This window comes from Carassius gibelio, chromosome B8 (genome assembly GCF_023724105.1).
Source record: "Carassius gibelio isolate Cgi1373 ecotype wild population from Czech Republic chromosome B8, carGib1.2-hapl.c, whole genome shotgun sequence".
Lineage (NCBI taxonomy): Eukaryota > Metazoa > Chordata > Actinopteri > Cypriniformes > Cyprinidae > Carassius > Carassius gibelio.
The window spans coordinates 12,324,530-12,352,400 of NC_068403.1; the positions used below are offsets into that span (position 1 = coordinate 12,324,530).

General features: G+C 39.3%; 1 protein-coding gene across 1 annotated transcript; it reads left to right on the forward strand.

Moving 5' to 3' along the window:
* Window positions 1-9,402: 9,402 nt before the first annotated feature.
* Window positions 9,403-27,712, forward strand: pdzd4 (PDZ domain containing 4). Its single transcript, XM_052563704.1, has 8 exons — window positions 9,403-12,466; window positions 20,223-20,261; window positions 20,902-21,191; window positions 21,305-21,395; window positions 21,867-21,965; window positions 22,078-22,140; window positions 22,532-22,633; window positions 24,993-27,712. Exons 1-8 carry the CDS (start codon window positions 12,407-12,409, stop codon window positions 26,931-26,933), a joined length of 2,685 nt encoding a protein of 894 aa, XP_052419664.1. The 5' UTR covers window positions 9,403-12,406; the 3' UTR covers window positions 26,934-27,712.
* The last annotated feature ends 159 nt before the right edge of the window (window positions 27,713-27,871 follow it).

Here is a 27,871-nt window from a genome sequence, read left to right on the forward strand (position 1 = left end):
TGTGTTTATGAATACATATGTCATATAATAATTAATATTACTTATGTGATTCATTTATTTACTTATTATTGAATATTGTATATATTTACTATTATTATTAAAATAATGTTAAAATGTATAGAATAATTTATAATTTTATTATTTGTAGTGTTTTTTATTATTTAGCTTCAAAGGTAAAACAAAAAAACAAAATACAAAAACACATGTTGGCACAAAAAAGAAAAAACTATTGGCAGTGAAATTAAATATTGAACTACTGGCCCGACTAGGCAGGCAGGGGGGAAATTCTTACAAAACCTTGGTGTTCAGTCTATATGCTACATGTTATTGCTGGGACAGAGCATTCTGGAATGATATTCTGCAGAGTACGCATGGAAACCGGGTCATATAACTGGCCCTTCATTCCTAAACTGAGGGTATATAATGCTGCTCCACGATATGAGCACGAGACGAGCTTTACCTCTACTACATCACATCTGATTTAAGGGCAGCTCGTTTCAACCAGTTTTATCGTTTATCATCTAAACCGTGTTTTGTTGCTGTTTCTGGCTATGTAGCTATTGCATCTGGGCGTGCAAAATAAAAAAATATTCAACTTCAAGATTCACGAACTTGAGAACGAGTTCCAAGAGCTGTTCCAACTCAACTAGATTGCAAGATTACGAAGAAAGACCTCACTGCTTCACCTCACGCGATTCTTACCGATCTCCAGGAGAACACAAGGATCCTGCACTACAACGGCACACCCGGAAGTAAGATCAGACTTTTTCCAGTGAAATGTGTCGTCCTGCTCATCCAGGTGTCCTTTCCATTCCCTTAGCACAAGCATAAACATCTGTAAGACTCATCAATGGAGAAACGCAACCGCTGTTGTGTAAATGAACCCGGAGTTCAACCAAACTTGACTCCCGCGTGCTGTGTCCACTTCCTCCGCAGAGCCGCTGGAGGTGCTCGAGTGCCTGTGATTTATGATGGGAATGCACTGATTATGCATTCAATATGAATGCAATACAGACCGTGCCTTTTATGTTATCCTTTTTCATTTTTGATCAAACCCATTCAAAATTCATTTGAAGGTCTTGATTCCAATTGTGCATCTTCTTTTATCTTTTTCCACCTTGTTTTCCTCGGCATGATGAAATGACTCAGATTTATTTTATTATCTAGTGGAGTTGAATTGTTTTGCCTATTGAAGAAAGTCAGTTTATGTATCATAAATCTGGGAGGCTGGGGCTAGGGCTGTCTCTCAATATAGGCCTGAGGTTTGGAGTCCCCTTTTACTTTAGCAGTGGTTCCAAACACCTACATCAAAAAGAATGCTTTTCAATTTTTAAATTCTATCCCATAAACTAACATTTGAATATCAACATATATTTTTACTACAACGATTTAAATAAATGTCAGTTGTTTTAGTTTGTATTATAGAATTTTTGTATTCCTTTATTTATTTATTTATTTATTTTGTTGTTATCACAGTCATGTCAATATAATAATACCGTATACCCTAAAGTAGCATGCATGAGACTGCTTATTATATTATTACATTATATTTTACTGTTGCAGTCACAAAAGGTCACTGTGTTCAATATATACATTCAAAGTTGACCTCCAAAAACATTCCCCAACTAAAGGCATTCAAAACATAAAGGTGGAGGTTGGGGTACACATACTGTTCACACATAAATAGGCCTTTATACATATTTAGTTCCGTTTGTTTCAAAGTTGCATCAGTCTGAACCGGTATTTCACGTAAGCAATAGTTAGGTACTTGCAAACAGAAATCCCGTTCGCCCGAGGATGTAACCATAGCAACAACTGGCTCACGTGGTATACAAAAAAAATGTAGCCTATGTATTACCATATTTATTTATTGGTTACATTTATTATTAGTATCACTAAAAATAGATTTTGGTGGGGTATTTTCTAAAAGTCGATCTGAAAATTATTCATTCGCACAATGAAAGTAAAAAGGCCACATAGATACACACATAAACACATTATAAAGTGAAAAAAAAAAAAAAAAAAAAATATATATATATATATATATATATATATATATATATATATATATATATATATATATATTGTCACGGGAGGAGCACAAGACAGACACAGTGGGCGTGGCGTCAGGCCTCAGAGAGGCTTTTATTAACAGAAATCATAAAACAAAGGGAATAAAAGTGGCCAAAGGGGGAAAGTGTCCAAAATAACAGGGAATCTGGTGTCCTCGTTGTGCTGCGGGGTTTGTGTGGGTCGGGCAGTGTTCACCGAGGAAGGGTCCAGGCAAGGGGCGGAGTCCGGCGGCCGCACGCGATCCCCTCCTAGGTCCGGGGCGCGAGGGGCGGCGGCTTCTCCTAGCGGCCGCGTCTCTCTCATTGGCCGCGGCGCTGGTAGGGGATGGACGGCCCGGCATCCTGGCCCGTCGGCCGTGTAAACGGGTGCGGTTCTCCTCCGGATCGCGGGTCCGGCAGCTCACGTCTTGGTGGCGCGGGAGTCCCTCAACGCTCCCTTCCTGGACCCACGAGGACACCAGCGTGCATGCACGGGGAAGAGACCGGTCTCCTGAGGAGAGGCGCGTTGGGCTTTTAAACAGCGGCGGTAATGAGGCTCCACTTCCTTCAGGTGTGCCCCATCACACGCCGCCAGCCCTGACTCATCCAGCGCCCCTCCTCTCACACACCCACTCCAGTCGGGAGCCTGGTGAAGGGCGGCGATTTAGGACGGGGTGCCGGTGATAATCAGGGAGGAGGCAGCTGACTCGTCACATTCCCCCTCCCAAGCGACATCCCCGTCATCAGGGCGCCGCCCACACGGGAGTGCTACCATCCTCAACCAGGCTCCAAACGGTCGGAGTGGGCGGGGCTTCCTCTCCGGGCGGTCCTCCCTCTCGCAGCGCACCAGAACAGGGACAGAGAAACCGGGTTTTAGTGACAGCCTCAACCAACCACAGGGTAAAATGACAATGGAAAAGTCACTTACCCCTTGTGTGGTTGGGAGGCTGTCCCCAGTTTTCCTCCGTCCCAGTCTGGGTTCTCACGAACGTTTGCAAGCGAGAGGGAGTGACGTCACCAGACGTTTCCCAACTGCGCTGTCTAGGCTCCGCCTTGCCCGCATTCTCCACCAGTGTCACGGGAGGAGCACAAGACAGACACAGTGGGCGTGGCGTCAGGCCTCAGAGAGGCTTTTATTAACAGAAATCATAAAACAAAGGGAATAAAAGTGGCCAAAGGGGGAAAGTGTCCAAAATAACAGGGAATCTGGTGTCCTCGTTGTGCTGCGGGGTTTGTGTGGGTCGGGCAGTGTTCACCGAGGAAGGGTCCAGGCAAGGGGCGGAGTCCGGCGGCCGCACGCGATCCCCTCCTAGGTCCGGGGCGCGAGGGGCGGCGGCTTCTCCTAGCGGCCGCGTCTCTCTCATTGGCCGCGGCGCTGGTAGGGGATGGACGGCCCGGCATCCTGGCCCGTCGGCCGTGTAAACGGGTGCGGTTCTCCTCCGGATCGCGGGTCCGGCAGCTCACGTCTTGGTGGCGCGGGAGTCCCTCAACGCTCCCTTCCTGGACCCACGAGGACACCAGCGTGCATGCACGGGGAAGAGACCGGTCTCCTGAGGAGAGGCGCGTTGGGCTTTTAAACAGCGGCGGTAATGAGGCTCCACTTCCTTCAGGTGTGCCCCATCACACGCCGCCAGCCCTGACTCATCCAGCGCCCCTCCTCTCACACACCCACTCCAGTCGGGAGCCTGGTGAAGGGCGGCGATTTAGGACGGGGTGCCGGTGATAATCAGGGAGGAGGCAGCTGACTCGTCACAATATATATATATATATATATATATATATATATATATATCTTTATATATATACTAAATAGAATAATATGCTTGCTGAGTCACGCACCATGTAATTCTTTTGAATCTTTTCATCGAGCACTAGCTTTGATTAATTACCCTCACACAATTAAAAACATTTTCATGGTCTGGATGTTGTTTTGGGGCGGTGTGTCTCCTGCTATGCTTGATTTCGGGTTGTACTGTGTCTCTCACTGTGAGACACTTGTTTCCATGGTAATTGTTCTTATGACACTGGACAAGCTCAGTCTAAATTTAGTTCCTATATACGAGACCGCTGTCTCTCATTCCCTGCTGGAAACCTTTTGTAAATGTCATGTGACTGCACTGTCAGTTGAAAGCAACGTCATAAGATGCAAAGATTCATGACAATTTGATCTGGATGAAAATCAGATGGGTGCAAGTGACGTAGGGATCAAATAATAGGCTAGTTGATTAAGTCATATGTGAATAAACCAAGGGAATTCAGATGGTGATCACGATAGAATGCACAGGAACAATGAGAAGACAAGGTGCATTTCACTCACCTCAGAAAATAACATCTCTCCATAAAGACTGATGAGAAATGATCAACGCCTCATAATCTATGTATTATTCTGTCAATAAACAAGCAATCAGAAAGAGCAGTCAAATCAAGCGAAGATACATTTCTAATCGCACAAAATGATGAAGCAATTAGACAGCAGCTATGCCCTCCAGCCGAGAAAGTGTAGTTACAGATGCTGTGCGCTGGATGTCCCACTTCTCACTGCAAAAGGGTTTGGCCTTTAAAACCTTAGTAACTAGACGTCTTATTATTTTAATGTGGAAACATGTTTCCACTTACATTTACACTTGTATTTTTTACTTTTCTTTTAAGTTCTGGACTTTATAAAACAACACAGTATTTTTTTTTTTTTTTACTTATAAGTTACTGATCTGTGCATATTTCTCTTCGGATACAGTTGAGACAATTTTTTTTTTCACTGGATGAAGCAATATTATGATAAAATGGCATCAAAATACCATTAATAATAACATTGCTTATGGTATTTTAACCAGAGGTAAAGGTTAGAATTTAAAGGGATAGTTCACCCCAAAATAAAAATTCTGTCATTACTCACCCTCATGTCAGTCCAAACCTTTAAGATCTTCGTTCATCTTCGGAACACATATTAAGATATTTTTGCTGGAATCTGAGCGCTCTCTGACTCTCCCATAGACAGTAAGGATATTACCACGATCAATGCACTGAAACATAGCAAGGACATTGGTAAAATAGTCCATATGACATCAGGGATTCAACTGTTATTTTTAGGAAGCTATGAGAATATTTTTTTGTTCACAAAATAAACAATAATAACATTCTTCTCCCCACGTTACCATTTTCCGCCATTTTGGAGAGAAAGTGTGTGTGTGTAAGTGTATGTTGAACGTAAACAATGGTAAATGGTTACATTCTGAGCTACTCTCTAAATGACAGTGAGTAATTAATGACAGAATTTTTATTTTTGGGTAAACAAACCCTTTAAAAATATCTTGTTGAATTTATTACAAACATGCAACTTTTCACTTCACAGGATGTTAATTGATGGACTGGAACCCTGTGGATAACTTGTGGATTATTGTGATGTTTTTATTAGCTGTTTGAATTCAAATTCTAACAGCACTCACTGCAGAGGATCCATGTGTGAGCAAGTAATGTAAAGATACATTTCTCCATATTTGTTCCGATGAAGAAACAATCTTGAGTGGCCTGATGTTTACTAAATTTCAAACAAATAAAAATTTTGGGATGAACTATTTATTTAATCTGTGACTTTAATTTCAGTTTGCCTGAACCAATCCTTTCCTTGCAGTTCTGCCGATATACACATCTGGGGATTTGAGCTAAGGTTCGTTTCCAGCAGCTAAACTCACGTACCCTTCCCCCACTATGACCCATATGAGACAGGTACAGGCCTTGATGAATTAGGCCCTGAATCGACGCTCCATCCTGAACCTCCACAATCTGGAACGCATTCGAGAGCCTAACGTGACGTGAATGACACACATCAGCTGAGCAGGGTGAAAAATTAATTACAAAGCAATGTGTTGCCAGCCAGTGGGACGAGTTTGCCTCATACAGATGTGAGATGGGAATGTATTGGGCATGCTGGGTAATTAAATGAACTGTGCTGTTCCGCCCTTGGAGGGAAGACGTGGCTTAAAGCCCTGGGGGTGGCCGACAGAGTTCTGCTTATTGACTCTCGCCCTCCAGAGAGACGAGAGGTGCCCTTATTTACGAGCAGTTTGGCTCAATAATAGAGGAGAGCTGGAATTGATCAAATCTGTCTGGGTCAAAAGGTCTCTGTTGATTTGAGATGTACCACACAAGTGAACCAACTTTGTTCAATAAAATACAGTGCAGGAAACAAACCAATGAACATGAAATCTGCATAAATATTTATTTATTTGACAATATTTTCATTGCAAACTCGCCTGATAATTGTGTATAAATGGACAAAGCATCATCCACAGGAAGAAGAAACACTTTACTGATCAATCTGTCCCTAAAGTATATTAGGTTGAGCCACAAAACCGCAATCACACATTTGTTTCGCCACGCAACCCCCCCCCCCCCCACTCTCCTCCATCCTCCCCCAATCCATTCTCCATCTTGTCCATTTCACATACCTCCAGGCTCCTTACATGTATCCCATCCCCCCAAAAAAGCGATGAGAGGAACAGATATTTCATATAAAGTGTGGTTTTGTGATGAAGACTGGTCAGTATCTTCAAGCATCAGGTTTAAGATTCCATCTGGTTGTTAAATTAATTTTCATATAGACTAATTGTAAACCGTGATGTCTTCATTGCAGGATGCGATTAGTTAAAGATCCTCTTCCTCTCCATCGACTGACCTCTCTCCCTTGGATATAAATCTTCAGAGGAGTTCTGCTACAGGCTTGAGTTATGTCTGCGCCCGCGTCTCTCATGGAGAAATAGTAATTCAGATGAACTGTGAACATATTTGTCTCTATATCACATCTATATCACCAAGGCCAACCAGATCTTTTAGTTTTAGAATGATTCTGAGCTGTGGGCCTTCTAATTATAAATTCAGTTAAGCCATGAAACTTTGAACTGAATGTAAAAATACAATATATTTCACTGTTTTTGCTTTGCTGGCAAAATTTATTGCGACTTAAATTGATAAACTCTTGCATGTTAACTGGAGTGTGCTTGCACGAGATTTATCCTCAGGCTATTTTCTGGAGAATCACCTCCCCCTCTGAGATAGAGAAAGGCTGAGTTTTCATTAAGATTGAGGTGGAATTTTCTTCACAACAGGCTTCCATATTTTCTCATTGCTGTAAGCATAATGAATTTTTACGAGATCTGAATGAGTTAATGAATTTTCTCAACAACACCTCCTATGGGTTTGCGGGGACCCTGTGGATTCATGAAAACTGTGTATTTTATCACAACTTTTCATTAAGGATGTTGAGTTGTGAACCTTAACATTCACAAGCGTTGTACACGAACATACTTTACATACTGAAATAAAACAATCTTGTTTTATCAAAACACGTCATTACCGCTAAAAAATGTTTTAGGACAGTAAGATTAATAAAAGAAATTAACACATTAATTATTATTTACTATCATTAAAAATATTTCTTGGTTGCCTTTTAAAACTATGATTTCTGAAACCTAAAAGCTTCAGTTAGTGAAGAAAGATCAGCACAGTCCAGAAATAAAGTCAGAAATGTTCTGAGCAACATGAGAGTGTGCAGACAATAGCAGATTTTTCTTTTTTGCCTGAACTATGCCTTTAATTATAGAGACAGAAACATGTGCCTTCCCATCCTTGAGGCAGTAATCCATAACGCTGCACTCCTGAAGTGTGTAATTTCTCCTCTTCCGCTGCAGATCCCACCAACGCTGGCTGACCTCTTATCATTGTCTCTCAGACTTCAATAACTGCTCCTGGACCATCTCTGTATTATTCTCTCTGTTGCTCTTCTGAAAGCACTGAGCTTGTTTGGCTCCTAAAATTGCTTGTCAAATCCTCCACTATCTGACGTCCCTGTAACATGTCGTTTATGAAGGGTCTCTGCAGTACACACACATCTCTCCGTCAACCTCTTTCTCATTCTACCTCTGTGCTTCCTATTATTTAAAGGCTTTCAGGCTCGCGAGATGCATGATTTCCAAATGGCTTAGGTATAATTGTGAGAGATGTTAAATGGGGAACCGATCTCCCTAACAAGGCTCTTAGGAACCAGCTGGATGTTAGAGCAAACGAGCAATTGAATTTAAAAGCAACATGTTGGCACATCACCTTTTTCCAACAGTTTACAGCAGGCTCTTCTCCAGAGAATTCTGACTGTTTTATTAATGATGTGGAGATCGAAATGCTGTTATGTGTTCATAAACAACGAAGGCGACCACCAAAACACCAGAAGGTCACAGTGAGGGCAACAATCAAACAGAAAAGTTACAAAGGCAGAGGGAATGAGAAAGCATCAGTAACAGATACGAAATCTCTCTCTCTCTCTCTCTCTCTCTCCTTCCAGAGGTATAAATAAGTAATAAGCATATTGTTAAAATTCATGTTGCACTTTTATTCCCTCCAGTCACTCTCTTTCTCTCTTTCCCTCTCTCTAACTTTTAGTATAATGCATGCTAATGTTTTGAGATCAGCCCATTACACATTATTCAAGGTGCAGAAAGAACTCATAGGAAGTCATAGGGGCATATGATTGCGGCTGGCATCGGGATACAGAATGCATACACAATGGCCAGCTTTCCCATGAATGCATCTCCCTTTATCCCCCACTTCCTTTGATATTCGGTTGTCCTTCACAACAAAATCATACTTTATTGGATGAAAATAGAAAATATATTACATATTGAATTTGTAATCACTGTAGACTAACCTCAGTCACTCACTCAGTTCTCCTTATCTCCCCCATCTGTTTTTTTCTGTCCATCTTTTATGCTTTGTCTTTGTGTTTCTAAATTGAATTATACTATTATACTATAAAATTTGAGATATGATATAAAATGCATACACACAATATATATATATATATATTGTACACAATTGTATACAATAACATTATATATTGTTTAATTCTATTTATATAGCATCCACATGACAACACTGAGCTCTGCATGTGTGGCTGGGAGGTGGATCTCAGTGTGAGATGTGTTTCCATGTGAACTGATAAATGTCAGTCAACAGCATGTTATTTTGTTGTGTGTCAAAGTGCACTGGAGTGTATTAAAATAAACCTACTTGTCTGATTCCCAGAGATGCACTGGACAGGTCTACCCTGTGTCACCAAGGATAATCACAGCTGCCAGGTTGTCTCCAAGACACAGAAGCATAGTCTAAGAGAAAGAGAACAGAGGAAGTCAGTGACAGTCCTTGTAATGGCAAATATACAATATTCAAATTCTGAATTTATAAATTAAATGTATTACTAAATACTACACTTAAAGGAGTTATAAAGGAATAAATCAAAATCACACACATGCTCGTGCACATAAAGAGAGTGAGAGAGAGTGAGAGAGAGAGAGAGAGAGAGAGAGAGAGAAATGCAATATGCAATGCAAAATTTCATCACTATGAACCAGAGCCTGTGTTATAAATAATAAAAAGAAAGAGAGGCATGAATGACATGAGACTGTAATAATAAAGCCAGAGACAGCATCACAGTAAGGTTTTGTAGGTTGGTTTATATTAATTTTGTATTGTAATCCATGTCCTCTAAATAAATCAGTACTTCACAAAATCAAATAAACTCTTTTAAAAGGCAGCTCTGGTTTTGCATGACTACCCATGGTGCAGTGAGGAGTCAAAGGGACAGCATGAGATAACAGGTTATCAGTAAATACACAGGGACCTCTCATCACACCTTATAACTAACATGCCATGTCTTACAGAACACACCACTGGTGTTCAGCACAGCTACAGGTCAATAATGACTCCCCTTAGCATCAGACTCTAGCAGGTACATCTTTTTACACTGTGCTTGTTGAATATTGCTCTATCATTGTCCTACAGGTAGATTTTTCATTACAGTGCTAAATTTACCAAAATGTGCAAAAATGTACAATAAAGTAAAATCTATGATGCCAAACACCTGTTTACCTAACAACTGTGTATATAATAATAACACATTAAGAAAACTATCTGTTATCGTTTATATGTCAAGGACTGTATCATCTAGTGGAGGGAGAAAAATCCATATATTTTTTTGAATTATCTGTTTTCATGTTACCGTACAAAAGTAGTTTGAAACATTTTTTTTTCATTAATAAAAATGAATGAGAGCTACTTCACTTCAATGCATGTATTTTACTAATATATTTAGTATGTATTTTTTATTATAAATGCAATAATTACATTTAATTTGTATGCATTTTTATAATGAATAACATTGCTTTTTATTATACAAGCAATAAGGCACTCTGTGATGTACTATATTGTGACTCTGGTGATTATATAGCACACCTATTGTCCTATTGCAGTATGGTTGCAAGCGTTAAGGTGAAAAAGAATGGCCACAAGAAAGAGTCACGCTTCTCAAAGCTCCTTGGTCTATCTGGTCATAAATTCTGTTTGTGTGCTGACAGCCAGAGACTGACAACAGCTTCAGCTCCTTTCACAACAGGCAACAAAGACCCCGAGTGAAAAGCTGCTTCCAATACAGGTGACAGAGAGACAGAGAGAGACAGTGGAGAGGGACTGGGAAAAAAGATATGAGGGAAGCAGGAAAGGAAGGTGGGAGGGAGAAGCTATCACCTGTAAGTACAAGAGAGAGGCTGAGCAAGCGAGTGAGAGAGAGAGAGAGAGAGAGAGAGAGAGAGAGAGATGAGAGCTGGCTGGTGAATATTGGCTGGTATTGCAGGGAGAGGAGGGGCCAGCTGTAAAGCTGTAAGGGGCTCCAGCTTGTGCAGTGGTGCCGATCCCCACGTTTCCTCCAACCCAGCGGCTTTTCCTCTCTCTGCAGATACACATGTACACGCACTGGGCTGGCGCCGCTCCAGCGGAGCCTTGAGACATTCTCGAACTGATTTTTCAGATTTAGCATCCCACCATCAGACTGAATGACTTTGCTTTTCTCTTTGGAAACGCATGGCTCCACTTCATTCATCTTCAAACACTCAAGCAAGCTGGATTACATCCCAAATCTCCAGACTCGAGGAGCAGAAACATAACGGAACCTCATTAGCATTGGACTAATATGCGCTTTAAAGATGTATTTTATATCCTGAGGCTCTGCTGAATCTGGATTTCTCTCTCGGAAGCTGGGCAGATGTAGGGCAGTGTTCAATTCATTCTCATCTGAAGATCAGATACTTCCTCTTCACCCCTTTCAATCATCCTTCCATCACGCGATGGAGAGAACAGTCCTTGTAGACTGACATACACTGTTCGGCGAGAGAGCTGAGCTCACCTCAGTAGTGCGAGAGAGAAATGATCTGACAGGTGCACTCTCTCATTCATTTTCTGCCATGAACACGCAGCTGGAATTCCGGGAAGAAAGGAAGAGGGCTGGTTTGATGTGATCTGTGAACGACAGGCTCTTTTCTGAAAAGTGAGTGCTAATGAGAGGTGGGATTACAGCCTCACTTTATAGAGGACAAGGAAAAGATGAATAAATTAATATATGCAGGTGTCAAATACAACGTGCATATGAAATTAGGTATGGCACCAGCATCCATAGACTTGCAGTTATAATAACAGCTAATGAACATCCAAACACATCCGCATTGAAATTAATCATAATTAATGATGGAACGGAAATACAAAAGTCTGCACTAGTTACAGACTCAAGCAACATGTTTTAAAGCACTTCAAATAGCATGACATGCATGTCTGCGCCTAGAGAGCATTGTTATATGTAAATGAAGGAAACAAGCTCTCTAATAATAGAATCAGAGTGTGAAGGAAAGCATCTCTCAGGGGAATACGGAGTGGCAGAAAGTAAACATTTGTTTATTGCATCTTTTATTTAATAATTCATGTCTTAGTCTACGACTTTGGCGGGGGCACCAGGGAGTTCACGTTAGGCAGATCCTCTCTTTGATGATATTGTTCAGACACGGCGGGATCTGTAAATTGAATCCTGTCACATCGTGCTGTTCGCTGCTTGTTTCAAAGTGTTGTTTCAACATTATCTGTCTAATAATATATCTGATTCGCATCATCATATGTGAAGTTTTAAAGCCAAAAACATTAAACCAACTTCCCTGAGTGTGTTGGGAATTCAAAGCTGACTAAAAGCGCCCAGACATCAGAGGCTCCATTCATCAGCGATCAAACCTTGACTTTCTCACGGCTGGATGCTGCAGCGTCTCTGATCCCGTTTCCCGGGTTGGACCTCAATTAAAACAGCAGCCGGGCCTGAATGAGGGAAGCAGACAAAGAAAAGAACATCAAAGCCCTTTCATGGAGTGCAGAGTCTTAACTTCTGATCTCAGGGAGGGATTACTGTAATTGGACGGCAGGGATCAACAACTTCGTCGGAGAATCAGGAAGCGAAGAGCATCGAGGAATCGCACCCCCTCAGGAAACCACGAGCCACGATGGGCTGCAACATGTGTGTGGTGAACAGGCCGGAGGAACAATACAGGATCATGTTTCAGGTGAGAATACCAAGTTCATAATTCATTTTCTCTTCGTTTGTAACTTTGCACTTGCCATCATGTGCTTATTGAGGATCATTCTAGGAGGTAAACGTTTCACCAAGGTAGTCAAATTAATTATGCAACCTAAATATGAATGTAATACTTATAATGTGACATTTGCAACCACTAAAAAGTTTAGGGTAATTTTTTATTTTATATTTGTATTCAGCTAGAATGCGTTCTATTCTTCTATTTATCAAAGAATCTATCACAATTTCTACAAAATGAATGAATAAATTAAAAAACTGCACAACCATTTTTAACATTGACAATAGTAAGAAATGTGTCTTAAGCATCAAATCAGAATATTAGAATGATTTATGAAGGATCATGTGACACTGAAAACTACAGTAATTGTTGCTGAAAATTTAGCTTTGCCATAATATAAATAAATTACATTTTACTAGCTACTACTAAATATTGTAGAAACATAATTTTCTGTAAAGTTGCTTTGTAACGATTTATTTTGTAAAGAGCGCTATACAAATAAAATTGAATTGAATTGAATTTAAAAATATAATATACTAGAAAAGAAGCCGTTGTTTTCAATTGTAATAACATTTCACAATATTACAGTTTGCACTATATTTTTGACTTAACAAATACAGCCTTGTGAGCATAAGATACCTTTCAAAAACCATTTTTTACCCAAACATGTGAATAACAGTTTATTATATTGTAGCAGTTGTAGCATTTTATGTTAAATAAACTACATATCAAATGTAAAAGTAGCACTTCAGCTACTGAGCATTCATTTTTTAAAAGCATGGGCAGTAAACAGGGAGTCTGTCCTCACTTTGCTATAACAGCTTCAACTCTTCTTGAAAAGGTTTCCATTTGATGTTGATACATGGAAACAGGAATTTCAAATATCAAAAGAAAATTATTTTGGATGGCCAATATAAGATTGGGTAAAATATAGATAATGTTGTGTAAGATGATCATTTCTTGATCTGTAACCGTGAAGTGTTCCTCAAATAACTATCCTTAATGTTGGGGTTCAAGGTCCTTTACTTCTGAATGAGGCTCCTTTTCTTTTTAAAACTGAACAAAAAAGTTCTGCTTTGTGCCACTAGTAATAAAAAACACTCACATTCTGCTGTCTCATACGACACCAGGGTTTATGCATGCTAAGCTTACGGGGATTGTAGATCTGCCAGCAAATTGGAAACTGTTTATCTGAACAGAACAGGTTTAAGATGTGTCAAGGGGCCTTTGAATTAAGGTGGTGCTTTAGGCAAACAATTTAATGATTTAATCCTGTGTTGAAAACCACAATCCCCTAAACAGCACAAGGTCTTCCTACTCAGCATCCTTTAATTGACATGGCGGTGAGATTTTCGAATAGACTGAGAGAGAAATCTCTTCCACTAGTGAGGTGTTAAAGTTTCCATTCTGTCATTTTTCCCACCACATGACAGGTCATATGACTATGATTGATAGCTAGGGGATATTTATACTGCTGGAAAGTGGAGCAGGATGAGAGAAGGGCAGATCTGCTAATAATAAAGCCTATCAGGTGTGTCAAATATCTGTGGTTGTGTGAAGAGATGGGAAAGGAATGCTAAAATCAAGGTTTATTGAATTCAGAAGCGGAGTATGTGTGTATCAGAGCAAAACTGATCCTTTGACTATGCAAAATAAAAAAGCATGACACGGATCTGAACACATAGCTTAAAGCTGACAAATGAAATGTAGTTGCAGTGTAATGTCACCCTGAATTAAAGTATCTAAGGGTCCAAAAGGTATTAAAGTATCAATGACACCTGTGCAAACAAACTATTACAGCCTTTTGCAAGGCCATGCTCATGAATATGCAAATTTTAACTGATTTATATATGTTTTCTGATTACAATGTGAGTCAATGTACAACTCACATCTATTATTCTTAGGTGTTCTGGGTTGTTGCAATGCGGTTGTGGTTTAGAGTGGTTGTTAGAACATTGCTGTGGTGTTTATAGGTGATTTTTAGGTGGTTACATAATTTATTTACATTTAAATAAAAAGTAAAAACCAAAACTTAAAAATATGTAGTGAATAACAGTAAAGTGTCTCTTTGTTTTTACAAAAGAAACTAATAAAAACAACTGAGAAATGTATGATTTTAAAATTAATAAATAACATGCATATAAACATTTTTATTTTAGTATAATATTTATCTTTAGTCATATTTTGAAATGTTTTCACTTTCATGTATTTGTTTGTTATATTTTAATTTTATGTTTTTGTCATTTTTGTAATTTTGTCTATGTGGTTTATATTCATTTTTTGTTTTAGGTATTTTAGTACATTAGGTCAAATTAAATGTAAATAAGGAATGATGTCTTGCCAAATAGCAAGTATTTTTTTTTTATATAATTTATTTTAATTAAAGTTTACGTTATTTCAAATAATGATTTGTAGCTAACTAAAATAGCCCTGCTTCATTTTCATACTATGGTACTAAACAACAGTAATGTGTCTTCTATTTTCTTTAAAAAAATATATGTAAAACTCTGAAGACTACCAAACAAAATGCAACCCATTTCAAAAGCATTGCCACCTCTTTGTTCCTTCACCTGCAACATTTAAACTCCACTTGACTAAAATCCTCTCCACAGCTTGAGTTTGCCACTTTGTAGTTTTGTTCAGAGAGCAATTTGCTTTCTCCGCCAGACCGCAATGTCATGCCAGGATAAGTCTAGCTTTTTCTAATACTGAGAGGATCTCCCACTTGATCTCTTCAATCTCACTTCAATTTCCAGATCTTCTCTCCGCCATATCCTCCACTGCCTGAGGCTCTTCACAGAGGGTTTTACTCTAAACTAGTTTCTTATGCAGTGACAGAGAGTCCTCTCTGTGTGAGCCTGTTTTAAATGCTGCACACTTTTTAGTGGAGAGAGCTGAAAGACACCATAAACCCCCTGTCAAATCAGCTGCACCAACACTGGAAGCCCCCTGGATTTACCGCAAAGGAATTCTGAAGCATATATAATACGCTTTAGAATGTGATGCAAAATTATATTGGCATGAGAGCCATGACAAGCTGTGGATGACATCATCATGAGGCATTACACATTTTCCTAAATCATTCTAACGTAAAAGTATATTCACCCAAAAATTTAAATTCTGCCATCATTTACTCACCCCATCATCTATTTATACATTTAAGTGTTTTTTAAAGTCCCTTATGCTCACCAAAGCTGTATTTATTTGATAAAAAAAAAAACAGTACAATTATTTAAAATAATTATTTTGGGTTTTAATATATTTTTAAATATCTGTGATGCAATGCTGAATTTTCAGCAGCCATTACTCCAGTCTTCAGTGTTGCATGATCATTCAGAAATCATTCTGATATGTTGATTTGGTGCTCAAGAAACATTTCTTGTTATTATTAGTGTTGAAAAAATTTGTGCTGCTTATGTATTCATGAGACTGTGATAATTTTTTTTAGGATTCTTTAAAGATAAGACATTTCAAAAGCACTCATTCAAAACAGAATTAATCTGTAACAGTGTATTTACCGTCACTTTTGTCCATTTAATGCATTAAAAAAATTTAAAAAATCATACTGAATCCTGAATTTTGAACAGTAGGTAAGCCATTGGATTTATGATTTTCTGCCTGGCGTCAATGAAACTGGTGAAAACTCCCTCAGGCTTGAAGGAGGGACCTGAGCCATTTCAAGGGACTGAAATATTGTGGAGACTTATTGGTGGGCTTTAAAAAAAAACAACAACCAATCACCTGGTTGGTAACCACCAAAACACCAGTCATTTTCTTGACTGAATGTCTTTTATCATTGTAATGTGGTCACTATGTTTTATAAAAGCAACAAGCTGCCAAGGGTTAAGTGGCACTGTAAGATAAAGCCCCCAATAAAATACACCTCTTGTTGCTTCTCATAGTGACACTGTACATTCTCACCCAGTCTTTCATCAGTGTCATGCTCTGTATATATCTGAGTAAGTGGCATTTGCTCTTTCTTCTGCTCTGTGGCTGGGCACACGATAATGAAGAGCAGACACATCCTGACAGGCTTCATTGGACTCAGGACAAGCTGCTGCAGGCATGAATAATACCATTCACACCAGACAACATTAGCCGGCTCTGCTGGAATATCTGAGCACATGGAATCGCTATCCGTGAACGCCATCATATTCATTTGGCAGTGCAACGCTCATCCCTGCTAATTGCTTCCAAGCTTTAGTCTTATGATAAGGTTTAAATGCAGCAAAAATTCTATGCATGTTGAGTCTCTCAAAATGAGCCTTTTAGCAGATGCTTTGCCTTTTGTAATCCTGCCTAACCCCACCCCACGACATGTCTGATGAGTTTCCCTCTCGCGCTCTCAGTCTTCCTGCCGCTACCTAACATACCCTGTCAAATTTGTCTCTATGGGATGCCGTTGCCAAGGCAACTAAGGTCATTAAGCAAGACTTATATGCTTTCTCACTGCAACGCACGTAGATGCAATAATGACAACGAAGACGCGCGCACACACATAGGTGAGCGCACTAAATCAGTCGCTTGAGAAAAAAAAAACACTGATGTAAATAAACAAAATCTACTCGTGTGCCCTCTACACTGCAGGAGGTCTCTCCAAACACACAGTGACATGAAAGGAAAAAAGATAAAATGGTCCACCCTTCACCTGCTCCAGGAATGGGGGAAAAAAGAAGAAAGTAAAACTAACCCAGACTGACATTTTGGGCACAAGTAACCTTTAGTTAAATTCTTCTCTGGATTCTAGCATGACCCTTGCCCTGCCTTGATCGGGAGCAGTGGTATGAGCAAAAACTGTTATTGCCCTGTCCTGAACATACATATATCACTGCTCAGGATTTAGGATTAATGGAGGTTAAGGTTCAATCCAGAGCGGAGAGGGAGAGAGAGAGAGAGAGAGAGAGAGAGAGAGAGAGAGAGTTTCCCTCCTCTAAACTCTAATCAAAAGCAAGACGAAATCCTGAGGGGAAGGTGATGGATAGAGGGAGAGAGGACTAGAATAGAGTTTGGGAACAATGTAAAAGGCACAATTTAGAACCTCAAACTGAGTTGACCTAGTTTACTGCTGTGCTTAGAACCTTTGAGAAGACGTTTAGCATTTCTAACACTTTGTTTAACTGGGTCAAGATGATTGAGAGAAGCAAGCTCATTTCAAAATGAAAGTCAGAAAAAAAATAATAGTTATTGGGAGGGGAATCTAGTGGGAAACAGCCCTCTGTTTCTGTTTTATAATTAGCAGGCCGTTGGTGGAAATGCAACAACAAATAACCTGTCACTCCAATAAAAAGCTCATACTGCCGCACTGATACACACCAGAGTTAATACTCAGATGTGGCAAAGTAGATGCATTAAAGCAGTTACAGATGCAATAAGCAGATAAAATGTCTAACCTATAAGGAACAAAAAGCAATAAAAAGGTATTTGCTTGCAAACGGAAACTATTACATACAATTGATTGAATTCCTATTAAAAAACATACATTTCATTATATTGTGGCATCTAGGAACTGACATCATTCAAGAAAAGTGGCATTACATTTTAAATTGTACAGACTGTAGTATGACAACTGCCTCTAAATTTACCAAACATTAAATTATCCAACAAAATATATTTTGTTTGCAAAGTATATATCATAATATTAGCTAAGATAATTATAAATTCACCCGATCTATTTTTAAATGCATCTTATTGAACTTATTGTTAAGGATTCGTCCATTAATTAGATTTTTTTAAAACATTATTTTGAGCTAATAATTCTTTGAATGCTAATAATAATCATAATTTCTCATTGAAATGCCTGGCTTCTCTTTATGTGTGCTGGATGTTTCCAATCTGCTTTAACCCTCTCGCTTTCTTACAGTCGGTTTCAGATCTGCCTCCAGGAAATCAACAACCAGATCCCTGCCTTATATTTCTTCCTCTTTCAATAATCTGTTGCTGATCTGATATACGTCACAATATGGACGACAATACTTGTTTCTACTTCTGTTACATCGTGACTTGTGTTTGATAACTGCATTGCGTATCAAACTAAAAATGAACAATACTTTTAAAGCTAATAAACAATCAAAAAAAGAAAAAAAACTGAATTTGTTCCCATACTAACTAGATTGACAATTTCTGAAAGTTAAACATTCCCCTTCACTAAAAAAACAACAAAACAAAATGGATTTTTTTATGCTTCCAGCTGCATGTCTTTGAAAGTGGCATAATCAATGCGGCATGTTTGGTAGATCACAGACTCTGAGCTAATGTAGGCGTCCCACGGTGAGATGATAGGGATTGTTGGGGTGTGGATGTTGAGGTATCTGTGAGCGCCTTCAAAATCTCCTTCATTAGCAATGCAATTATTCCGCAGGGGCAAATGTACAGGATGAAGGTCAATAGAAGTGTATCAGGAGTTAAAGTGATGTAATTGCTGTCTCCTGTATTGAACTGATAAGCACAATCACCCAATGAGTTCTGTAGGAAACTTAATCATGCAGAAGAAATTCCATCACAGTCAATTCGACACACTCTGTTGTTTCTCTAAAACACGAAAACAAATGTTTGGAAATTTCCAACACACTGCTTTCTGATGTAGAACTGCTTGTAATTTCTCTATGATCTCATGTCTAGAAATCATAAACACTAATACATTAACAGAATCATACAATAACAAGCGTTTTCTATATGAGTCAGGGAACATATAGAAAATCTTTCCATGTTTGCCAATATCACTTTTGCTCCATCAACACTGAATCCCGTGTGCAAACAGTCCATTTGTAATCAAAGCCACTGACAGGATCAATAATAAGCCAAACACAATGAAAATTAAATAGGTTTCACCTCTTTTAGACATTGAGAGACTTTCAGTCAAACAGCATAAGGATTGAGGTGCCTGGTCTCTATGGGTCAACTATTTGTAGCTTGACTGCTTTGAGAAGGATTAAAGAAACAGAGAGAGAGGAGGGGTTGTCAAAAGTACTTGCAGTATAGTATTAACCTTGTATTGATTCTTAAGGGTTAAAACACCTCTCATCTGTCCCTTCGTAAGGCCCGTCATTGAATGAACTGTCCCAATGCACAAATTCAAATCTGCACTGTCAGATGTCTGTCCGTTATAACAACAATTAATAAACCAATAGTTTGGAAGTCATTAACCAGCATCCACAACAGCACATGTAGTACGCTATAATTCCATAAGTCACTGATTTTGAAGACATGGGACAATAATTTACCTATATCCCTATTCTGGTGTGTCTAATAGATTTTGGATTGATTTATAATTATAGATCATAGATCATTATAATTTGTGGTAATTGTGCTGACATTTTTTTGGGTCATAACCATGATTGCAGCTCCATTACAGTCTATATCTAGAACATCTTGTCTGTAACAAATACCTGACACATGCTGAGTGGCAAGTAAAAAAAAAAAAATTAGTGAGAAATTGGAAACAAAAGATTGTACCAAATACATTGTATACATAAATTAAACCAAAATAATTTCCTGATACATAAGCACTATTTTTGAGGTTCTGTAGTTTGTCATAGTACTCAAGAAGCAATGATGTGCAATAAAAAGAGCCGGCTAAAACATTAACTGTTATAAAGATTAATATCACCCTTAATCAAAATGAACTAGCAATCAATATAACAATGCAGCACACAGCTGTTATTATTTCTGTTCAAAACTACCCATGTTAACCCTTTTTAATCTGGTTCTGCCCTGTTTTTCTCCACAGAAGGGAAACAATCTGCGTCCCATTGATGCAGAAGTAAAGGTAGGACATATTCCACTTAGACTGAAGTTTGTCTTATCACATATCAATGCCTTACTGTTCAAAAGTAATTCAAACCAAATCAGCATATTAGAATGATTTCTGAAGGATTATGTGACACAGAAGACTGAAATAATGGCTGATAAAAATTCAGTTATTATGTTTATGTTTTTTTTTTTTATTGGATGTTTAATTAAATAAATGCAGCTTTGGTAAACAGAAGAAACTATAAATTAATTATAAAAAAATCATACAGATCCCAGACTTCTGAATGATAAAGCAGCAGAATCTTCTATAAAATCTGTATTTTATATATTTGCAGTTTCTTGTCTTTCTGTTTCTTTTTTCATGATTGGATGATGGAGAGCTCATGCTTGTCTTGCAATAGCCATTTTTGCTGCTTTGCAATGTTACTTCTCACCAAGGAGGAGCAAAACCACATCCTTCCTTGAGTTTTGCTTATTTATGCATTTATCTTCCCTCTCTCTCCTTCTCTCATTTTTCTTATCCCTGTCTCCCTCTTTCTCCACTTCATTCTCTCTATAGTGCTGCTTCAGCACTTTTAGAAGTGCAACCAATAACAACCAATAAGTACATTCTTTTTTAAATGGGCATGCAATGGAATTCTTTTCACTGTCTGCAGCTCAAAGGCAGAAGGACATCTCACCTGTCCAAGGACAAAGATGGGGAACCTCATGACCCCCTCCTACTTCAGGTGGTATGTAAGGGTCACAGGAGGAGATTGGGTACAGCTGCTGGCACGGCTCGGCTCATGGCTATCACAGACTGTGTGGACAACGGCACCCAGACGGACATCAGCTTCCAGAACTTCCTGAATGGGGACAGAGGGTCTTACCCGAGCAGTGGATCACCCATGCCCCCACACTCCCCGTCCCTCGCACAGCTGGTGGAGCCATACCTGCTGAATGAACTGTGAGCGTCTTCACTGTCCTCTGCCTCTTGATCAGTTCTCATTACTATCTGTGTGTGTCTGTGGGATGGACAAATGCTGAAAACCTGCTGAAGAAACACATGTCTTTTCACAGTGGTTCTCTGGGGCAAGAACATAGTGATCCAAATGACTACTTCACTGTTGTCAACCATGAGGTGGACCAACGAGAAGAATTAGAATATGAGGTGGGAAATCAAAAAATCGGAATAGCCTTTTACATTCAACCATGCACGAGTAACCAATATTTTTAACAAATTAAATCCCATTTATTTGGTAATTTTTTTAAACCCTGGGTGGTATAAATACCCAGAGGAGTCCATAATAATTGTAACTATCTACAAAAAAAAAAAAAAAAAAAGAAAAGAAATAAAAATAGTAATAATTAATTACAAAATTATAAAATCATTTTAAATACAGATTGGTTGATTCAATAATATAATAAAATAAATAATACAATATATAAATAACACACATTCACTCTAAGGGGAAAAAATGGGATTACATGGGTTAACAGAAGACCAGTAACCCTTACACATTACCCCAACCTATAACACCTCATAAATTTCCTTTAGCTGGTTTTCTGTCCCAGTGCATCTTTAAAGCCAAGGGGTTTAATCTATGCACTATAAACAGCTCTTCCTCTCTGTCTTTGTCAGGAGGTGGAGTTGTATAAGTCGAGTCAGCAGGATAAACTGGGGCTAACAGTCTGTTACCGGACAGACGATGAGGAAGACCAAGGCATCTACATTGGGGAAGTGAGTGACCACATGAGGCTGAATGATATTTTACTGCTAAACACAACCTCATTCTGAGTATTCAGAGTTATTCAAGTTATCGAGTTGATATTTAAACAGTGATTATTCTTAGGTGAATCCGAACAGCATAGCAGCAAAAGATGGAAGAATCAGGAAGGGGGACAGGATATTACAGGTATGTTTTTTGCTCAGATGTGCTGCTGGAAACAAATGACATCAACAACAACCACTGATGAACTGACATCATCATGTCATTATGTTCATCTGGGAGGTCAAGCGTTTCTAGAGACAATCAGTCTATAAACAGATAATTGGTGTGACTTTTAACACAGCCCACACAATTACTCTAGAGAATAATTACAGAACGGCAAAGACAGTGCGTCATGTTGCCTTTGTCTCAAAAGGTTCATTTATTCTGGTTTCTGATGTGACTCTAACACCAAGGACTCGGTCGACACATAAACACTCTTTTGCTGAAGTTTTGATGTTATGTTGTTTTGGGAAAAGAGCTGACCTTCAGTGTTTGGACATGGCTGTGAATGAAGTCTCTGTTTGTCCCACATTAGATAAATGGGATGGAAGTGCAGAACCGAGAGGAAGCGGTGGCCATCCTGACCCGTGAGGACAGCACCAACTTCTCATTACTGCTGGCCAGACCAGAGATAGAGGTAAAAAAATATAACATGGATGTGAAAGAGAAAGAAACCCATTAGAATAAAGAGGAAAAATACATACATTTATGAGTTTATATGCAAACAAAATAGAACGAAAAGTATTTTACATATCAATTATTTGACCTAGACAGTAATATAATAAAATGGAGCAAATGGCTTCTCATAACACCATATTTTGTCTTTTTTAGGAGAAACCTTTTAGAAAATCAGACACTAAGATAAACACAATAAACCATTAAATCATCCCCCCTAATCTCACATCCTCTGAACAATTAAATGGTACACACATACACACAAAAATAGGCTTTTTGAGGCACGTGCAAAGTTTAATGGACCCACTCAGTCCCCAGCGACAGCATATCCTAAAATTAATGACTTATTTTGCTGAACGAAGGGAAACAGAAGTCTCACATCACTCAATGTCTCAATCATGTGATCGCTCTCAGTGATGGGTGTCAAGGATTTGTGGCAGTTCCATTAACACTGTTCCACAAGGAGATGAAGAGTGAGAGGGAACAAAGCTGCTTACAGAATGGGGGGAAAAGTGCTCCATTAGACAGACATGCACAGAAGTAATTGAAGGAATTGATGGAAGGCATAAGAGAGAGGGCAAATGGAGAGGTACACTATAGTAAGGAAGGATATCATGCTTTTTTCCACAGTAAGCAGTTTCCAAGGACATAAACTAAGCCAAGAGGTTGTGCACATGCACATTTATGCTCTGGGTAAATTAGCAAATTAGCATTTTGTACAATTATAAATGTAAACCCTTAACCAGCGCTGGAATTTTAATTGTGCATTAATATTTATTGTTTAGTAGCTCAACGCCATTGATAACACCAGCAGAAGCAATTCATCTGAATCTCAAAGTTGTCTGCACAAGCAAATGTATTGTTTTATTTAATACAGATTTAACAGCATTTTACCTCTTGCACCACACAAATATGAACTGTTCTAAATGAGCACCTATTTCAGAGCTATATATATGGTACTCTGAATTACTGACTTTGTAACCGTGTCAATTTTTCAGCAATTTCTGGGGAGCCAGTGGTGATATTGAAAAAATGGCTGTTGGTTATTGTGCAGCCTGCAAAAATCATCTATCATGAGCACAGCCGTCAGCTAATGAATAAAACAGGGAGCTCATTTCAGCCAACGCGCAGCACTAACAAGATCAGAACAAAAAAGGGGCCATTTTGTACCTCTCATTCTCATCCGCAGTCACCCTCCCAGAAACACAGAATGATTAATGATGAACTGAAGACCAGAAACAAGTGGAGCTGTCAGACCAGAAGAGGAAGAGATTGAGAGAGAAAGAGAGACAGTGATAGAGAAACAGCAAGGGATTGTTGACTTACAAGCTGACTAAATCAAGAGGAATGAATGAGAGACAGATATGCTCAAGAAATGTCACGGGCAGACCATTAAAACAACCTGTGTTATGAAACTCTGATATATAATCAAGTGATAATTGCAATTGATTATTGGCTTCCATCTATATAGACAAAGATTAATTAGGATAAAGAAATCAATACTTCAATAAATATGTAATTCATCAATAAATCTTGATTCATAACAATTGTCACAAATTAAAATGAACACAAAAACAGTCAGAGTAGTAGTGCCACTTATAAAGTATCTCACAAGAAAATAGTTTTATTCTTTAATTGGTAAAGTCTCAGTGATTATGAAATATTTATTTTTTACTATCTATATGTTCAATTCACTTGTACATTCAATGTGATAAATATATCATAATACGTTGTTAAAAATGCCAGCTATCAGTCCATTTTTTAATGTGGAAGTAAGCCGTTTTCTGTGAAAGACTTCTGATTCATTAGCTGCTGTATAAAATAACGAGAAGAATAAAAAGAGTATATGCAGTAAAGAGTATAACTGTTTGTGCTACCAACCAGTGTTTTCATATTAAAGATAATAAATTGAAATAATATGGTAAGAAACACCAATTTGCAATATCAAGCAGCAAAACAAGCTGTTTTCTACAGATAAAAATGGTTGGTAGCGGATGACAGACACATTAAATTAACAAATGGCCATGCCTGCTCATTCTGGAAAAATAAGGTGGATAGATACATTAAATTGAATAAATATATATGTTTGTGTAAGTATGAAAATACAAGACCTCATTGCGGTTCAACAATAATAGGCCTCATAATTCTTGCTTTACAACTGAACATGTTGCACACAATTCAACAAAAGTTTATATTGCCATCTAGTGTTGAAGTGCATTACTGCATGTTTTTAATTTCAAGGCAATCCTGGTGATGTTCAGCCTCTAACTATTCCCTCTTACTTAAATTTTATCTTCCCTTCCTTTATGCCTTTCACCTAGACGGACACTCATTTGGACCCAGAGGAGATTGACTGTGAGTTACCTGTAGGGATGAGTGTGGACAGCCTTAATACTTCCCATCTGTCCGGCCTTTACCATTTCCGCCAACAGAGACCCCAAGCAGGCATTCCTGAGGAAACCCTACATCCAGAGACACCCATGCTCAGCTTAGCAGCCCTCAGCAACAGTCAAGAGCTCGACAGTGGTGTGGGCCGAACAGATGAGAGCACAAAGAACGAAGAATCCTCTGAGCATGACATCCTACTGGGTGATGAGCAGACCAGCACCTCCAACACAAATGCCACTAACACACCTGGCAGCTTGCGCAAGTTTAGACCTGGCAGGAGCGGAGGAGGAGGGAGCGACACGCCATCGCCACTGTTCCCTCTCCGAGAGCTCCACCTTAGCACAGACTCACTGAACTGTGGAAGCATAAGTGGTGGGTACCTTCACGATCCCGTCAGTGGGATGATAATGCCGGGCCTGACAGAAGAGGAATGCGATAGGTACAGGCAGCTTCTGGAAATCAAGTGTCGCTATGAGAAGAGGATGAAGAAAGTGCAGCAGGCTCAAAAAGAGGAGCAGAAAGAAGGAGAGACACAAGAGGAATCTGAGAATATGGAGGAGACTCTGGATGAGAACAGTAATGAGAATCTGACTCCACATGAGATGGCGCTTCTGGAAGAGGAAATGAGGCACCTTGAGTTCAAGTGCCGGAATATTCTACGAGCACAGAAGATGCAGCAATTAAGGGAACGCTGTTTAAAAGCCTGGCTGATGGAGGAAGAAACATCTGGCCGGGCGTCTGCAGAACCTCAGGGGTCTCCACTGCATGAGCTATCTGACATCAACGAACTTCCAGAGAAGGAACGTTCGGACAAGGACAGCACCAGTGCTTACAACACCGGGGGAGAGAGCTGCAGGAGCACACCTATGGTGAGCGAGCATCGACTTCCAGTTTCTCAAATCGATGAGTCCACAAGTCCTCTGCCAAGCAGACACAGGGACCGACCAACCTGGAGTGAAAGAGGACGAGCAAGTCTCAACGGTTCATATTCGCCAAGCAGCTACAAGAAGTTTCAGACTAACAGCCCTATGAACCAGAAATTCTGCTCACTGACAAGAGAAGGAACTGTCCGTCGCATGCCTGAAGGAGTGACACAGGATTCTAGGGTGAGTGGCCATATCAGGAATGGAGGTCGTAGCGCGGAGTCAAGTCCTTACTTCACTCGACGCCGTCATTCTAACTGCTTCACTCCAGAACGCTACCAGAGTTGCATGCATCTGGGGTCCTCACTTTCTGAGAGTTCCGGACCCTTGGATAGAGCTGTGGAAGGAGAAAGTGAGGCACCAGTGGGCGGCAGTGATGGTGAGGGTCATGGGAATATCACCTTTGGGTCATTGCCTCACCCCAGCCCAGTGAAGCTATCTCTGGCCTTACCTTTGCCACTTCCCCCTGCATCACCACGCATGGAGTGGAAGGTGAAGATAAGAAGCGATGGGACCCGCTATGTGGCCAAACGTCCTGTCCGAGACCGGCTCTTGAAAGCCCGAGCTATGAAGATCCGTGAAGAGCGTAGCGGAATGACAACTGATGACGACACAGTGAGCGAAATGAAGATGGGTCGCTATTGGAGCAAAGAAGAGCGTAAGCAACATCTGCTGAGAGCCCGCGAGCAGCGCAGACGCAGAGAGTTTATGATGCAAAGTCGCTTGGAATATATGCGAGAACACGGTCTGGATATGGGCAAGGAGAGCCAGTCGGAGTCCGGACAGAACCCAGCCTCAATCCTGGAGCTCAGTCAGAAAAAGAGCTCCAAGAAACGCAACCGACGCATACTGGACAACTGGATCACCATTCAAGAGCTACTTGCACATGGATCTCGCTCTCCAGATGGGACAAAGGTGTATAATCCTCTTCTGTCTGTTACCACAGTCTGAAAGGATGGTAAGGAAGGACAACAGGAAGAGAATTTATTTTACTGAATTATCAAATAGAAATGATCAAAAACAGTTTAAAGGGTCATCTGTCTACATTACTAATATGGCTGAGCAACGTCTAGCAACTACCGCTTTTGTTAATTTCAACAAATTTTTTTGTAACAAGTACTTGAAGTTAAAATTTCTTAAAGTCCCTGAAACGAGATGAATTTACTTGAGAAGCAACACTAGTTAAAACTTTTCACAGATAACTTATCTATTGTTTTTAAATTGATTATACTCATGCCCATTTAAAATATACATTATTTTAAGTCTTATTGTTTTTTCTCAAGTAAATGTAGATTTTTAGGTTTTTTAGGTTTTTCAGAAGACAAATTGTAAAAAAGTCAAGTAATTGTTCACAGGTGGCGGTACTTTTAAGTGTGTGGATTTTCTTGATTAATGAATGTCACGTTGTATTGCTTCTCAATAGACATTATTACTCCTCTGAAGTCAAGCATCTGCTTTCGAGGATTTCTGTTTGACTTTAAACTGAAAACAGCACATGGCTGAGTGACAAAGACACTCAAAAGATTATGAATGTTGACTGGAGATACACAGACAAGCACAACACATACACCACAAACTGTACAAGCAAACAGGTCTTAATCAAAATCTGCTCATACATATTGGACAAATGTAATTAATTTGGTACATTCCTCACAGCTGCACAAAAGTCAAAGTATGATTCAATTTCTTAACTCTTGAATTTTCATTGACAATAATAATGGGGGGGGGGGTTATCCTATCAATAAGACTTTTGTACAATTTACTGCTCTAATTACAACATCATATAAGTGCTTAACATGTGCTGACACAATCATGTTAAACTTTCCTACAGAGATGCGGTGCTGAACATTTGTACTGCTTGTTTGTGATGGTCTGTTTACACTATTCTT

Bases quoted from the DNA above. Each gene is read 5' to 3' on its own strand.
- pdzd4 (XM_052563704.1), top strand. From the start codon at position 12,407: ATGGGCTGCAACATGTGTGTGGTGAACAGGCCGGAGGAACAATACAGG. The intron at 21,192-21,304 runs GTGAGCGTCTTC...GTCTTTTCACAG, and splicing joins CCATACCTGCTGAATGAACT to TGGTTCTCTGGGGCAAGAAC. The intron at 22,634-24,992 runs GTAAAAAAATAT...CCTTTCACCTAG, and splicing joins TGGCCAGACCAGAGATAGAG to ACGGACACTCATTTGGACCC.